This window comes from Corvus brachyrhynchos, unplaced genomic scaffold (assembly GCF_000691975.1).
Source record: "Corvus brachyrhynchos isolate BGI_N302 unplaced genomic scaffold, ASM69197v1 scaffold71, whole genome shotgun sequence".
Taxonomy (NCBI): domain Eukaryota; kingdom Metazoa; phylum Chordata; class Aves; order Passeriformes; family Corvidae; genus Corvus; species Corvus brachyrhynchos.
The window spans coordinates 2,116,946-2,134,141 of NW_008237609.1; the positions used below are offsets into that span (position 1 = coordinate 2,116,946).

A 17,196-nucleotide genomic window follows, 5' to 3' on the forward strand; every position below is an offset into this window, starting at 1 on the left:
GGGGCGGGGGTTATTTTCTTATTTTTTATTTTGGTTTGGTTTTAATTTCCCTTCTTAGCCATTCTTCATCTCATCATTTACATGGCCATTTCTGTAGCATCACTGGTTTTCAGTCATAGAGGACTTTTATTTCTCAATTTCACTTGACCAAAATGATTCCATACATGATACTCTGCAGGGCACATTACCAAGTTAGACTTCTATCCAGCCAGGTAGCTTTCTATCAAGGAGGCATAATATGACATGGGAGTCTAATGAGGTTAGTCTGTGCTTCGATAATTTCTGTTGGACACTAACTTCATTGAATTTATCTGACTTTTCTGACCAGTTATTCTTTCTAGCATCTATATAATTCCAAATAAATAGGTTATTAAAGTACAAGTAAAGAAGTACTGACAGGAGAACTTAGTGGCTGTGGTACCATTCAACTTTCAAGTGCATCTGAGACTCAGACATCATATTTCTATCTGTCCATATAATACACTTGGTTAAGAGCTAACACAGCATTTATGAATTTATGTTGTGTAAACACACAAACACAATGCACAGGCAAACCAGACTTCTACAGGGTTTGAATACACTATAGCGAGAAATACCTAAAACCGTACATAAAAAAATTCCAAAAAAACAGGCACTAGTAAATGAAATATGCCAAATATTAAAAAAAAAAACATACTGCCAGTAGATGTGTCTTTAGGTATCTTAAGCAGCTGCAACTTGAAGGAGAAGGACACAAGGGACTGTGTTATATTTGTCATGTCACTGAATGGTAAGGCAACTGGATGGTGCCAAGTCTTACCATTGACTATAACGCAAAGCACAGATTTAGCTTTCAAAACTACATGTGATATCTGAGCACAATAGATTTTGAGTGTGTGCAGTCTGGAGCTCATTTGCAACTTGCATGACCCTACACTTACTCTGTCCTATGTTCTTACCAATTTCTGTCATTTGGCCACAGAACTATCCTTTAAAATCTGCCTTACAACCTAAACTACATTTGAAAAAGGACCTGGAGACAGCAGAGGGGAACTAGAGATTAAAGACTTTGCCTCTGTTAGTAGCAAACCCAAAGACTTTAAGTGTGAGAAACATTCAGAGAAGGGTCAAGTTCCAGATAATATCTGTACAGAAAACCAGATCCACTGATGGGCTATTTCCACACTTGGAAAATATACAAATATCTTTTGGAGTTTAGTGTACAAAATCATAACTAATAGGTATGTTTCAGCTACATTTTCTTCAATAAATAAATAATAAAATGTAATACACAGCTAAAACAGAGGTAATAATTTTAAGTTCTCAAAGTAAAACTCCAGCAATTGGCGGTAATTTTCTTTATAGTTAAAATGAAGAACATGGAAGGAATAATCAATACTTCTGAAAGCAGAATCGACTTTTGAGTGCATTTTTTAATTAACTTCTTAAATCACAGTTTGCTCTTAATAACATTTTAACATCATGAAATATTTTGTTTGCAGTGTTCACAAATGTAGACTATTTTTTTAATTAGCTAAAACCTTTCATTCTCCTACTTGATGACAAATCTTCATACAGAAAACACAAATACAGTGGACTGCAAAATTCTCAGCCACAGCTTTGTAACTAATTTTTTTCCTTTCAAAGTTTTTAAGGATCATTTAAATGACATCTAAAGGTCTAGAAGAGAATTTACTTTTTTTTCTAACAAGAGAGATATTAAAGTATGTTTTTACAGTACAGATAATTTTCAGTGAGAAGATGATGTCAAAGTTGATAAACAAGCAACAAATAAAACATGGCATATAATGATGATGCATAAATATGATAATAGCATAAAAGTAAAACTTTTTGCAAGGCTAGAGTGCTTGAGAAAATTAATCAAAGCCAGATGGCTCTGATAGTTATTTGACGTCTCTCAATGCCAAACACTACTAGTGGTGTTACTGGAAAAGTTAACTGACAACAGGTATGTTACGAAGAGAGGCACAAAAGTGATGGGCACTTATTTCTACCTGTGCTATAACAATTTGGCATTTTAGTCCCCTTAGTTACCTGTGTTAATGGTATAAGAAAAAGCTTGTACTTAAGTGTCCATAGACATGAAGATTGGCTTTAAACAGCTGTGAACTTACATAAAAGGTGAAATCCTGTTAGGGTTGCAGGTCCATGGCTATGCTGCTGGCTATAACTGTGTCCCGAGATAAAGTTAACTGAGCTGGACATGGCACAGCAGGGGAAATGGCTGGATGTGACAGATAACAGTATGAGAACCTGAAATAAATTACAGAGTACCATGAGTCATGGCATGGGGTGCAGAGGTGGTTAAGGCAGAATTATCCAAAAAATGACCAAAATTCACAGCTAATTGGAGGGATAACTTGGCATCTTCATGATGGCAGTTTCTCACAGGCAAGAAGTGACAAGGCAACCACGTCAGCAATGACCTACAAGGCTGAGGTTACAAAAGGAATGGTCACAGAAATACCCAATTTGGATAAAGATGCAGCAAAACAGGGATCAATAGGGAAGAAGTAATTGAGGTCTTTGTAGATAGGTAGGTGGACATTGGGGCATAGAAAGGGAGGTGGCAAAAAGAGAGTTAAGATAAAGGAAAAGCAGTAATAAGGTATGTTAATGTTGAAATTGGTGCAGCCTGGGTGTACCTTCTGGGCAGTCCTGCACTTAATCACTGTAGCCTGAATCAGGACTGTAGACAAAGCCTGCTGCTCTGAGCATAAAACAGAAGGTCAGCCCTGAAGGAAAGACATCTTGAAGGAGCACACCTGGAAAACCAAATCTACAGTGTCTCCACAGGAGGTCTCGTTCCTGACAGCACCCACATCTGCCCATCACCTCTAACAAGAATAAAATTTTGATACAAACATTCCCATGCAATTCAGATTTCAGGTTTTTCAGCTGCAGATGTAATTTGAAATAATAAAAAGAGATTCACTGGAAATATGATGTCAACATTTATTAATTTGGAGATGTCAAAGGAATACTTTTCTTAAATTATTTTTTTAAATTGCTAGTGTTCATGGCTTAGGATTTGTCCAACCACAATTAACAATTTGTACTTTTAATAGTACCAGAATGCTTCTTTTTTGGACTTATAAAAAGACAGAGATGTGAAGCAAGCAAAAGGCAGACAACAAAGACTGCACACACAGGATAGATTAAACTACTAGGAAAATTTTGCCTGAGATCTGAGACACTTTGTTTCCTGTACCTGAGGAAGAACTTGGATTAGTATCTTGAATTTATTGTAATTAAATGGCATTTTCTCACCTTAATATTTGGCAATATATGCATACACATATACAATATTGCTGGGCTGCAACTCTCTTAAATGGTATCACCAACTAAGCTATAAAACATAAATACATAAAACATATACTAGCAAGAAGAGAGAAAATTCTTTTCAGAAGTATTTGTTAAATTCTTTATTCAGTTTGCTTTTTTTTTTAATGGAGCCTTTATGACCAAATGGAGAAGTTTCAATATCCACTGCCTACTTTGAAAAAAATTCGGAATAAACTGCAAGAAAAAAAGTAATTTATTGAGCTAGAATCAAGTGCTACATGTTATAGAATCCCTTGCTTCAAGAAGACTAAATATGTATAACCTTCCTTTTTATCAAGTAAATTTCAACAGAGCCTAATTGTGCAGTCTGTCTACCCATCCATCTCTAAACCACATTCTCTCTGTGCAAAATGCTTTTTCCATAATTTTTTAGTAAACTAAAATATTTTCACCTCATTTACCTTAGATTTATACCTCTTGCTCCACAGAAGCAACACATGACGAACTCTGAGCAAGAAAAACATAAACTTTCAGAAGGAAGCAGCAGAAGTCTACCTCAGCAATAATAATTTCTTTTCTTGATTAGAAACAATTAAATATGGATTTAAAGAAATGAAATTTCCCATCTCACCTTCTACAGATTTATCCTCCATTTGAACACTATGACTTCCAATAAGGATTTCATTCTATAGCACTTTAGTGTATTCAATAAAAAAGTAAATTTATCAAAACATGAAATATTTAAAATTTCATACAGTACAGGATAAAGAAAAAAAAAGGTTACCATGTGACCAAATTATAGGATACTAGTTATTTTAAGAGATAACCTGGTATGGTTTCAATTTTAAACGGGTAGGCAAAACACTCAGCTGTCCATTACCAGTTTCTTTTTCCAAGTGGACATGAGTCACATTCATTAAAATTGTCATATTTCAGCAACTCTGACATTCAGAGACAGTTTTCAAAAGTATCTTTGAAATAGTCGCTTCTGTTGTCAAGATGCCATGGAAGTTACAGCCTCCATGGCACTCTACAGTCAACTGTTGGAGAAATGGATGCATGCTGGAATGGTGGCAGTGACTTCACAACTCATAAGCAGGCAATGCTTCTTAATTAATTAAATAACATTAATTAATAAGATAAGACAAATGAATTCATCTCCTTGCTGAAGTGCCTTGTTCAACACTCTACCTTACATTTCTTGAAGGAAGAAAAAAATATGTGACAAAACCCAGAAATCAATCAAAAAAGACATGGACTTAAATGTAAATAATGTTTTTTCATTTCTTTCAGCATATTCCATCAAATTTTGAATTTTTTGCGTTTGTATTCTTACCAAAAGAAATATCCTAGATAGTTTTATGATCCAGTTTAAAAAAAAGTTGCACCATAAACTCTTCTATAATTTGGTCAAAAGCTTATGGTTGGGCTTTCAGCTCTGAAACTCGTCCATGAAGATGCCTAACTCATATCCACTAGATCTATCTCAAATCCTGTAGAAGACACTTTCAGTTAAATCCTTTTCATAGCTGTTACTTTATATCTCTATTGTCTTTAGGTTTCCTTGTCATCAGGGTTCTTCATATTTTCAACTATATGATACCTTTATATATACTGTAGATGTAGCTAAGGTGCTAAATCTGCACAACTAATGCAGCTGCAGTACTAAGGCTTATAAAATTTCTTTTCTGTGCCTTCAGTGCTTTGCTTATCAACTGTATTGAGATGGAAGACATGAGGCAAATACAACATATTATTACTTTCCATACAATTTAGGTTAATAAAAATGAATGCTATATTGGGATATTTTCCAAGAATTGTTTACTGCCAAATGTTAATGAATACTAATTTGAATTTAATCAGGACAGTATTTCCCATAAATTTCCAATTAAAAGGAATATATTTTTCTATTGCCAAGAGATAAGTGGTGTTCAACAAAGTTTAAAATATATCTAAAATTCAAATATGATTTTGATACACACTTTACTAAATACATATCAAGAGGTATAAAAGCCAGTTTATTGGAGAATGGCATACAATCTACTTAACAAAGAGATTTAGTTTATGATTAAATGTTGGGTGTGTTGTGAATCAGATATCAGTGGGCAGCTATCTTTAAAGGTACAAAGATAAATATTCACTAATAAGAAAACCTATATTTAACATTGAGAAATTCATTTCAATTTTTTGTTTTGGAAGATGAGTTATTCATTAAAAAAAATTATGAATTCCACCAATGTTAATAATCTGAAGACAAATTTCAGATAACTATTGAACCTGAAATCCACATAGAATCATAGAATGGTTTTGGTTGGAATGGATGATGAACTTGTTCTAATCCCCCTGCCAATGGGCAGGGAACATTTCATTACACCAGGTTGCTCACACTTCCAAGAATAGAGCATTCACGACACCTCCAGCCAATCTGTTCTAGCGTTTCGCCACCCTCTCAGCAAAGAATTTTTTTCAAATATCTAATTAAGCCTTCCCTATTTCAGTTTGAACCCATTCCCTCCTTGTCTTCTCACTACATGCTCTTGTAAAAAGCCTCTCTCCATCTTTCTTGCAGGCTCAGTTCTAGTACTGGAAGACCACAATCAGGTCACCCTGAATTCTTGTCTTTTCCAGGCTGAACAAACTAAGTTCTCTCAGCCCTTCCTTGTAGGAGAGATGCTCCATCCCTCTAATCATCTTGGTGGCTTTCCTCTGGATTTGTTCCAATGGGTCGTCTTTCCTGTACTGGGGACCACAGAGCGGGATGCAGCACTCCAGGTGGGGTGTCACCAGAGAGGAGTAGAAGGCAGAATCACCTCTCTTGACTTGCCTTTGGTGCAGCGCAGGGTATCTGTGATTTCCTTGTCTGTAAGCGTACATTGTTGGCTCATTTCTCATCGCTCATCCAGCACCATTCCCAAGTCCTTCTCAGCAGGGCTGCTCTCCATCAGTTCACTCCCCAGCCTGTGTTGATACTGGGGATTGTCCCGACCCAGCTGCAGCACCTTGCACTTGATGTTATTGAACCTTACGAGATTCCCATGGACCCACTTCTCAAGCTTGTCCTGGTTCCTCTGGGTGGCATCCCCTCCTTCAGGTGTGTCAACAGCACCACTCAGCTTGGTGTCATCTGCAAATTTGGTGAGGGTGAGTCATCGATGAAGGTATTAAATAACACTGGTCCCAGTATGCACTCCTGAGGGACCCCACTTGTCACTTATGTCCATTGGGACTCTGAGCCATTGACCACTTCTTTCTGAATGCAACTTTCCAACCAATTCCTTATCCACCTAGTAGTCCACCCATTTCTCTCCAATTTAAAGAACAAGGGAAAAACCTTTACTCCTGGTTATCTGCAATGCTTAACTGCTAAATTACTTCTGGCTCCATTTTGCACATCTGTCATTAGTCATCTTCAAGACTAATCCATCATTAAAATGGCTAGCTTGCAGCAGCCTTTCTCCGTTTGGTCACTGGGCTAGTATTAATTTTCCTGTCTTCAGTAAGTTAACAGTAGCCAAGATAGCCATAGCAATGGAGGGTGTACATCCTGTCAGCTTATTGGAAGCAAAAGGATAAGCAAGAAAGAGCTGAGTCATTACTTAAGGAGTACCAAACATAATTGATGCTGGGAAGGATGAAGTGTTTACACTTTCCTGCTTCAGCTTTCATTAAGGAGGTTATGGATTAATGGACATCACACTAAGACAAAATAAGGAAAAAAGTTACTTAGATATAGGTCAGATGAAATTTCATCAAGTTGATGAACTTTTCTGCACAGGATTTAGAAAAATGGCTGAAAAAAGAGAATAAATGATCTTCCAAAATATTAGGAAAAAGCAAAAACTTTTTTTTTTTTTAAAGGAGGAAAATCGCCCTGGCAAACTGGCTCCCATTGAGGAAGAATGTTAGTACAAAAAATATGGAATATCAAAAGATGTTTATTGTTGGCCAGTAAATTATGCCCTAACAAATTTCATTCAACCAGATACCTCATCTCATTGATATGTTTGAAATATTAAGGTATTTCATATAGTGTTTGGTACTATTTTCTTAAATGACCTAGAAAATTACAGTGAAGAAAAATCTGCCACAAGGTAAGAATATAAATGGTTGGAAAACTGTACTTGGCTGCTGTTCATTGCACACAGTAGCACAAGAAAAAATGTTGTGCATGTTTACATATGTATTTGTCTTCACTATTGTTTAATATATTTATCATTTTATAACAGAAAATAGAGTAGACTATTCAATTTGCAGATCACTTCAGACTTGGACTAGGCTTTGGAGACCACATTAAAATTTAAAGAGACTTGAGAAACTGAAGTTGTTTATCTTCCAAAACAACTGCAAACTGAATGCCAACAGTAATGCACTTTTAGCTTAAAAGAATATGAAAGATTACTGTTGTCTTCACTTAAAAACTACATCCTAATAGTCAAACTGCACATGAATATTTGGGGCAAATAAGAAAAGTGCCCAAAAGTTTACCATAATGATTCTATTACCTGGTATTTTCTTCAGTCCCCTTCTTTTAGATTATCAGAAATAACAAGCCTTCTCTTTTTAGGTTTTCTAGGTAGCAGTACTTTGTACTGCTGATATAATTTCTACTGGACAGTCAATATATGTTCTGGCCATTGCAGTATCCTAATTACTGACCTTCTTTGTTAATTATGCCTTCTTATTAGTTATATGCTGTTGCAATCAAAGTGCCAAGCTCAGGTTAAAACAAAATAACAAAAAATATTTCAGCCCTTATATATACACACTTGCAGCTACAAAGTTTTGTCTCAATTTTACATCTAAATTTAAGTTATATATAACCTTATGGAACTGCTAAAACATAGTGGAATACATTAAAAAAAAAATACAGACTTTCCATTAAAAGCATTTTCTAAAAAACCAAAAAAAATCTGTCAGTTACAATTTACTCAACTTTGAGGAAAAATAAAGAGAGTTAGAGAGAGATTAAGTAGAAAGTTATCACCACCATGTAGATTTTTGCAGCATCCCGCTGGTCCTTCTTCACCCTGGTCTTCCATGGTGGGGTCCCAGAGTCATTCTTCTGGAAGTAATGCTTTTGTACAGTTCAAGTCCCAGGTTCCAGTCCACAGGGCAGAGATGCCATTCCCACAACCTGGGTTATCATGCGTATCCTTTCCCACAGTTTCCGACCATATAATTTTTTTTGTCTGGATAAGTCTTATCTCAAGTTCCCATAGTCTGCACACTATGGTGTACTAATTCCAAGTCTTCACTTTTGTTAGACATGGAATGAAGGCCTTCCTGTTTTGCCACCTGTGCTTATCTCAAGTTCCTGATGTGGTGTCTTATCTTATGGGAACTTTCTTCTTTAACAGTGTTTTGAGAAATGCAAATGCATTCTTTAAGTCCTCCCAACATTTTACCTCTAAAAAAACCTCTGGGCGAGGGATTAAAAATATAGCATAGTTTTTCAGGAAAAATCAGAGAAAACACAGTAGGAAAACAATTCTGCAAATAGAAATAATTATAATCATGTGAAACTTCAGATATATACTTATGTAAAACATTTTTTAGAGAGTCCATAACCATAAAATCAAATCTTTCTGCTTTTGTACTATGTACTTAAAACCAGGAAATTTCAAGCAATTTGTGATCTTAAATTGTTAACAGTTATTACTGTAAGTGTCATGACATTTGGATGGAAAACTATCCTTTCAAGTTGTTCAAACAATTACAATCCTCTCATCTGAATCACAAAGCATTTTTTTCAACGGAAAAAAACCCCAACGGTACACACTTTGGGACACTCAGTTCAAATGAAAGTGTGAATAAGCAGATGACAAAAAAAAAACCATTCTCAAATATTTGGTTTTTCAATGTGGTCAGACACTGAATGTAAACAATCAAAAGATTATTTGTACACATAGTCATAGACAAAGCCCCGTCTTTCGTTTTCAAAAGGAAGGACAAGATAAGCAGACAAGAGCTTATTTTATTGCCTTATGCTCAGTGCTGAAGAATTTTTTTAAAGAAATAATAAATTTCTGTAAAAAATACTGTAACTTCTTACACTCTTTAATGCTTTGATTGTGATATGAGATGCGAAAGAATGAAATGCATTGTAAATAAAGATTTCATTGTCGTTAACAGTTACTTTAAAATTAAAATGGCAGGCAGAGATCTCCAAGAGCACAACTACATCCGTATTTTATTGTTAGGATTCCCAGAAAGAGCATGAAGTCAGAAGTTGTCCAAACATCCACCATTTCTTGAAAACAACAGAAAAATATCTGTAACTATGCAATATAAAATTTTAAAGTACTCTTACTCATGCGGTGACAAGGCACTTGATACAAGCAATAAATACATTGACTGAAACTAGAAAGTTTAATTATCATGGAGAAAAGGCTAGTAACTTCCTAATCTGGAAATACACAAGTTTTCAGTCTGGGAATCTGTCTACTGAGACCAGAAAATACAGGAAGGATAAGGTATTAAAAGTTTGATGCTAAACAGTAACTCAAGCCAGAGAATATATCTCTGTGAGGATAGGGGTCTTACATACCATGAGAGATGGGGAAAATAGGGAAATGCTTCTCCTGTTAGTGTGTGTATTCACAAGAATTTATAGTAGTAGGGACAGAAAGCTACATCCAAAGGGAAATGAAACTGTGAGCCGAAGAAGAATTGAGGGGAATTCATGATCATCATGTTACTTGTTTTAATCCATAGTACTAGACATTTAAGGAGCAACAAGATTTACTGCTTAAGTAATTGTGTGAATGAGATGGAAACAAAATTTTAGATTATTTGATTTTTTCTTGATTCAGCTTAATTACAGAATTTTGTTTATATTTTTCAATGGCAAAGAAAAAAAATAGAGGTTCATTTTAAACGTTAATAGAAGTTAATCTCTCTTCTGTGCTTCAAAATATTTTACTCTAATTGTAGGTTGCAGGAAGAAAATGTTTATTTAGAAATGCATACAGTAATGCTGTTAGATGGTAAATTTTTGCTCTTCATTTTATTTCTGAAATAGCATAAACTTTAATATAAAATGATATGATTACACTTGCTACTACACATTAATCTGAGCAACTATATTATATTCATCCATGTATTCCTCAAATTAACTGTCTATATACATAATGTAGTGCAGTTGAAATTAATTAATTTCTACTTCTCTGTTTTTCTACTTAGATGACAAAGTTTGCAATTTAGAAGGTAAACAATATTATCAGATGGGATTCTTTAAAACAACCCAATATTCACTTACTTAGACAAAACATTTTGATTTTTATGGTTAAATTTTTTAGGTATATTATGTTTTCCTAGGAAATAAAACAACAAAGTAAATCATAAGTCAGATTTATTAAAAAAAAAAATTCTTTTAAAACAACCTGGTCACAGAGGGTCATTACAAAATATCTCACAAATGTTTTCAATGGCAAAATTCGCTGAAATAGTATTATTTTTAACTTCAAAAGAACCTGTAAGCTGAAGTATAAGCATTGTAAGGTCATGTCTAGAACAGTAAACAAAATCTCCCTATGCCTGTTCTCTGCTCTGTTCAGCCTCTGGACCCAGGCCAAATGGCATGGTACAATTTACCTCCATATGGCTAAATGCTCTTACCCTCCAAAATGTTGGCTGTATTCAAAGTGCCTAGTGAGTATGTTCCCTGACTTATGCTAACTTCTGAATGAGTGTGCAAGATGCTGGTATGTACAAGCCAAAACTGTTTTAAGACTGTGATGCCTTATCAGTATTGACCAGTATGCCAGTTACATTGGCTGTTTAATTTAAGTAAGTCTAATATAATTTACTACTACATGTGTAGTTGTAAAATTCTAGCAATTCCCTTTTTATAGAGCCTATTTTGCAAACCATTGGTGTCTACATTACTGTGAGTTGCCAACATATATTTGGAAGTTTTCAATTCAGATTAAAAAATAAACATTGAATAAAAGATCAGCAAGAAACCTCATATTTTTTGAACAGAACATGAAAGCAAACCAGTTCTAAGAAGATTCTGAGTCACAGAAAAATGACAGCAACTATTGCTGAATCTAGCGAAGAAAAACCACCCTATTTTCTTTGCATCACCAGTATTTCCAGAGAGATCTATATCATTCACAGAAATACCACTAAAAGTGTTAGTTTGAGATCAAAACAAAACAACATAGTGATTTTTATAAGATATTCTACCACTTAAAATATATAGTAACAGCATCTACGTGAATCAGCAAGTGGTACGATGACCAGCCTCCAAATGCTAAGGGCTAAGGATATTATGTGGAGTATGGCATAGGAGCAGAAAGGGGTATGCTCAAACCTGCAGTAGATGGAGTTCAGCTGTTTCCCTTGACCATAACTTAGGAGAGAATCCATGACACTTTCTTCAAATAAGGAGGATTTATAGCCAGCTTGGGAACTGTGGGTAAAAACTATGTATTTCACAAGAGAACTGACAACTGTTACAACCAGAGAAATTGTGGGAAATGATTTAGGAATTTAAGAACCTTAATATTCCTTAACTTTCCTACTTCTTGAAAATAATTGGTGTCATAATTTCATGTTGTCTAGCCTTAGTTTACTTGTGAATCTTTATCCATGACTAATCCTGTAGCATTTACATTTCTTAAGTGAAATTCTCTGACCATTTAAAAACTGCTTGAGGGTGTGTTTATACAACTGCTTGTGATCATGATGAAATGGATTAAGAAATTACTGTCCCTCAAGCTTATATAAAATAAGCAACTGCTCTTCTAGGCTCCTGCAATGCAGAATAAAATGTATCTGTTCAAGTTACCACTAGGGGTAATTCATATATCATTTTTTTATCCGGCATTACTAAGGAAGCACTCAAAAAGAACAACTGTGGAGAAGCAATTTTTTTTACCAACTGAAATAAATGCAGTTGGTCATGTCACCACACTTTCAGAAACCTGGCCTGTACTGTGCTCTCACTTTTAATTTTGAGAAATGACACCATTTAACTTTTTAACTTACTGAAGGTAAAATCATTCTCAGCAGTTCAATCTCAGTTGAAAACTCACTACAAAATAAACATACATAAGGACTGACAAGTGAATCAGCTCTGGTTTATTTTTGTCTGGTTTTATTATTCCTTTCTTGCCATTAGAAAACAATCATAGTAAATAAGCGTAGGCATATCTATAGTATTTTAAATATGACTATGCATACTACTATGGGAGGAAAATCAGCTCAACAATTTGACTCAGAGGAATGCCAAAGCATTATGTGTATACATTATAAACAATGTAAGAGTTTAATTTCCCTCTACTACCACCTATTCCCAGTGTTTCTCAATTTACTTACCAAAACAGACTCAGAATATATCTACACATCATAGAACTTGTTCAAAAGCTTTGTACACAGCAAAAGTTTAAATAATAATTCTAAAGCATTATTTATTTGCTTGAATCACTTAGCACACTGACATTTTCTGCACAAAGCTTGATCTCTCAATGGATGTCCCATCCCATCAATTTCTCAACTTTCTTTAGCTTGTATTCTACAGTTCTGTTTCATAGCATCTTTTTAACACCCTCTAGCTTCTGAATGTATAATTAACCACCCACAAAATAAGCATCTTTATAGCTGAAGTGCATGTTCATTCATTCATGCGAGAATTCCCACACTGAAGTGAGAATTGTTGTAAAACTATTCATTCTAGTACCATCCTTACCCAAAGCACAGCGCTGTCTCTTAATTTCTTTTTTTTTTTTTTTTTTTTTTTTTTGTTTTTTTGGTGCTTGTTCTCATCACAATTTAGTGTCTTCTGGATTAAAAGACAGGATAAAATTCAGTAACAAAAATATGCCTTATCCTTTTAATTTGCTGAGAGGTATATCCCTTCTCTTATTAGTAACTATCATTTCCCAGCACACCCATAAGCTCATCAACCTCAGACTCATTTGCTGTATCTTTCGACTTTATGTAATACAGAGACTCACATAGACTAAGACCACTCTTAACCCTAAGGGGTTTCTTGGCATGATGGTTCCTCTGTTGCTTGTTTTATCAATCAGTAACTGCAACTGAAGTCAACTTCAGTCCTAATCCCCCAGTTCTCCCTGGAGTACAACATGTAAAGAACTTGATGTAAATCTTGTACCTAACAATAAACCGTACTCCAAACCTTTGCAACAGGAAGGAGGAAAAAAGAGGGTTAATAAAATCTGACTCGTTTAGATACCTACTTCAAGTTTCTTCTCTTTGGAAGGGCTTTTTACTACTTGAAAGATTTATTAAAAGGATATATATCCCTAGGCCATTTTTTCTACAAAACACGAGCATGAGACTTCCTTAGGGACATGACTATGTGAATTTATTTCATTTGAAGAGCATTAGAAAGGCAAAAACACAAAGGGAAAGTGTCAGGAATCTGACTCATAACAGGACCATAAAGATTAACCACTTTCATCTGTTTGCTTGACTAATATGTAAAGAAAAAAGAGCCATGAATACTTTCAAGCAAAGTCTGTAAAGTTATTCAAGATTTGAGTGGCAATGAATAATCCAGGAAAACTACATCAGGGATGAAGTTAAGAAACGCTGTTTAATAAACAAAACCACAATGTGATATACAGCGTGCAACCAACACACAGGAAAAGTTTACCTGTGATCATTATTATTTTGGCTATACTTCATGGAACACATAAGGTACAGATGGAAGGCTGCAAGACATCAAAATCTTTCCCTTTGACAACTTAAAAGACAAGTGTAATTTCATAGTTCTGTTCATATGTCTATGTCAATCCCATATGAGTAGACTAAGACATACTTGACTAGTAAGCTAATTACATTAGAGTAATTCCTATGAGTAAGGTCCCTAGAACTCCAGTAGAGAACCATTTTTTCTTCTTCTGGATGGAGAAGCAAGTCTAGGCAAATTACAGAGTTAAGTTAATCTTTTTATGTACCAGAAGTTTCAACTGAAACTCAAACACATTTTGTGTTCTTGTCATGCAATAATTTAGAATATGTTCTTAGTCTCACTGGCATATGTCAAAAGCATTCACTGGGAAACATGAAGATAAGAATCTGTGAAAACCTAACTAAACCAACCTGTTTAATTCTTTTACTTCATGCTCAGGAAACCAATTTATTAATTAACTATCAATACTGACAATGACTGATTTTTCAATGTAGCTTTTCTTGGGGGTAGCTCTTGTTTACTGTACATTGACAAAGTAATTGTGATTGTGATATGAACTATGCTAATCAAGACAATTTTCCAGATTTCATTTTACGATACTCAAGTGTTCACTCATCTTTATGTAGGAGAATCAGGCATACATGCCAAATTAATGCATCTCTTACTGCAAAAAGTATTTATGTACTAAAATATGAAAGAATCAAGAAATGCTAAGAAGTATGTCAGTGCCTATACATGGTATTTTGAAGTGATTTTTGTTATTTAAAAAAAAATTCAAGACTTTATTTCAGTTACTGACATAACTGAAATAAAAATATATGAATAACAGATAACCTGGAGTATTTTCTACCTTTTTTCCTTATAATTGCTTGATAGCTTGTACTGTGACAGGTGATAAAAAACCTAAATCACTTTCTTGGGTGATACTGTAATATATATTCATTGAGTGACCTCTGGAGTATATTTAGAAATATACTTTGTTGGAATGCACTGTCATTTATATTTATCTATTTTGGTGAAGATAGAATGTCTAACCTATCAATTGTTCACATCAAATGATCAATTTAAGTACTAATGCAGATTTTAAAATGACTAAGATTTATAACATGGCAAGGAAATGATGCAATTCTCCTCAAATCAGAGTATCTGAATTGGCCTAATCAGTTAAGAGGTATTAAACACAGAAGAGATAGCAACCTATCTATATGTTCATTGATTAAAACTATTTTATATGTAGATATCCCCATCTTTTAGAGCATGTAACTAGGCACTAAGTAGCCAGTATTCACTATAGATGATTTCATATATTTCATCATAAGAGACGCATTTCTAGACTCTCAGAAATTATTGAAGTTTCATCTGTCCTATTCTAGATGAAGATTTCTAGGCATTTCTTCCTGCAGTTCTCCTAAGCAGCACATAGTCAGATCAGTTCTCAGATAAAAATGAACTGTCTCTTTTGTTTGGTTTAGAATGGTTTTTGTCTCTTTTTTTATCACTGAATACTGAGAGCAAACTTGAGGCACCAGGGAGTTTTCAGTCCAGCTGTGGTGGTATAAATCAATCTTTAAAATGCACAGTGGCAATTTTTCTTCCTTTGAAAGTAGGACTTGGTGCCTTGAATTCTTGCACTGTTAAATCCAAGACTTTATCAGTATTAAACACAAACCCTAATATTGGTTTGTATCCAGAAGCAATACTTCACTGATAAACTAAACAAAACAGTAATATACTTCAGCCATGAAGTAAATATAACAGTAATAAAATTTTTAATTTGTGTTTGATTTCTGTGCTTCCCTGGAGGAATTTTCAAGCTATAATACTTTATGAATGAGGAGTTAAAACAGACCAGCTTGAGGGAAATAATTTCTTCAACCTCTTTTCTTGATTTCACAAAGAGTTAGAATAACAGACTTTTGAGAGCTCATGAGTACATGGGTAAAGCTGGCCAATGCAAAGATTACTGGATGAAAATACAATCTATTTCATCATTTTCTTAGGGATAAATCTTCTTCTAAAATATTACTTGGTAAAGTACAGGTGAATTGCAGGCATTCTGTGTATCATCTTATTGCCACCAACTTTTCATGCATGAGGTTTATGAGCTAGCAGGTGACGATGTGCAGTTTTACTGCCATATCCTCTCCGACATTTCACCATAGAGCTTTTAATTCTGTAATTATGTCCCCAATGCAGTGTACTCTGTGACACCCCTCCCAAGTGGGCAGATGTTCCTAAGCAGATTTCTTATGTTGTGAAAGGAACCTCCTTTGGGTTTAGCACTGTCAGACTGCACTAAGAGCAAGTATGAAAGGTAAGAAGCAGATGTGTTGTCCAATTTCTGTTTGACACACTGTTCCTCTAGCCAATGTTTTCTACTGGTACAGTAACACTGAGCCAACAGGCTAATGAATGGAGCCTGCAGAATACATCGTTAACCTGTAACCTCATCCAGGCTGCATGCAGTCTATTAAGTCTGTACTCCTATGATTCACATTTTTGTGTTTACTGCTGCTGATACATTTGTTGTTGCACTTTATTTGGCTATATTTGGTATATATACAGCTGTCTCAGAACTAAAATACCAAGGTGAGGAGACCTGCACTGGAGACAGCACGAGGCTGTGAGGGGCAGTTAGTGACCTGCCGACTTACTTGCACGAGGAAGCCTGAAGCATCTTTTTCCCTCTGTCTCTTCACACTGACGGCCCCAGAGCACATCTGCGTCACATGCAAGGGAGGGGGCGGCTTGGTGAGAGGCGCCGAGATAGACGGAAAATTGTATACTGAGGACCTTGACAACCTCACGGGCGGGATTTTTTTTTTTTTTTCCCCTCCTACGTACAGTGCATATAAAGGAGCTCCGTTCTCTTTCTGTGCCAGCTCTCGGGCATTGCCATCCCAGATAACGGAAGGCATGGGACTCCCCAGAGAAACGGGATGGGAAGGCGGGACGTGGAGAGAGGCTTCCAGGTGACTTTTTCCTCTCTGTCTGCACTCGGTCACGGAGCTGTAAGAGACTGAGGAAGTGCCACCTGCCTCCCGCTGTGGCTGGCGGCCGCCGCCCCGCCATTTCTGCCTCTCTCTCCTCCCCTTTCCACTGATCACCGTGCGGTTCTCGTCAGCTCTGGGCATCTCTCCCTCTCTCTTTCTCCCTTTCCCGCTGGGCGTCTCTACCTCCTCTTGGCTCTGTGCATCGCTCCATCCATCCTCCCTCTCTCTCCGCACTGGTGTGTGCGCGAATCT

General features: G+C 35.6%; 1 protein-coding gene across 1 annotated transcript; it reads right to left on the bottom strand.

The window, feature by feature from the left end:
- Nucleotides 1-1,394: 1,394 nt before the first annotated feature.
- On the bottom strand, nucleotides 1,395-17,190 carry LOC108446090. Its single transcript, XM_017731621.1, has 2 exons — nucleotides 16,606-17,190; nucleotides 1,395-2,253 (listed from the first exon to the last, which is right to left on the bottom strand). The coding sequence occupies exons 1-2, from the start codon at nucleotides 17,083-17,085 to the stop codon at nucleotides 2,095-2,097; spliced, it is 639 nt and encodes a 212-aa protein (XP_017587110.1). The 5' UTR covers nucleotides 17,086-17,190; the 3' UTR covers nucleotides 1,395-2,094.
- Nucleotides 17,191-17,196: the final 6 nt, after the last annotated feature.

Coding starts and splice junctions, on each gene's coding strand:
- LOC108446090 (XM_017731621.1), bottom strand. CDS start 17,085: ATGCCCAGAGCTGACGAGAACCGCACGGTGATCAGTGGAAAGGGGAGG. Junction 2,254..16,605: donor CTTCAGGCTTCCTCGTGCAA/GTAAGTCGGCAG, acceptor AATTTATTTCAG/GTTCTCATACTGTTATCTGT.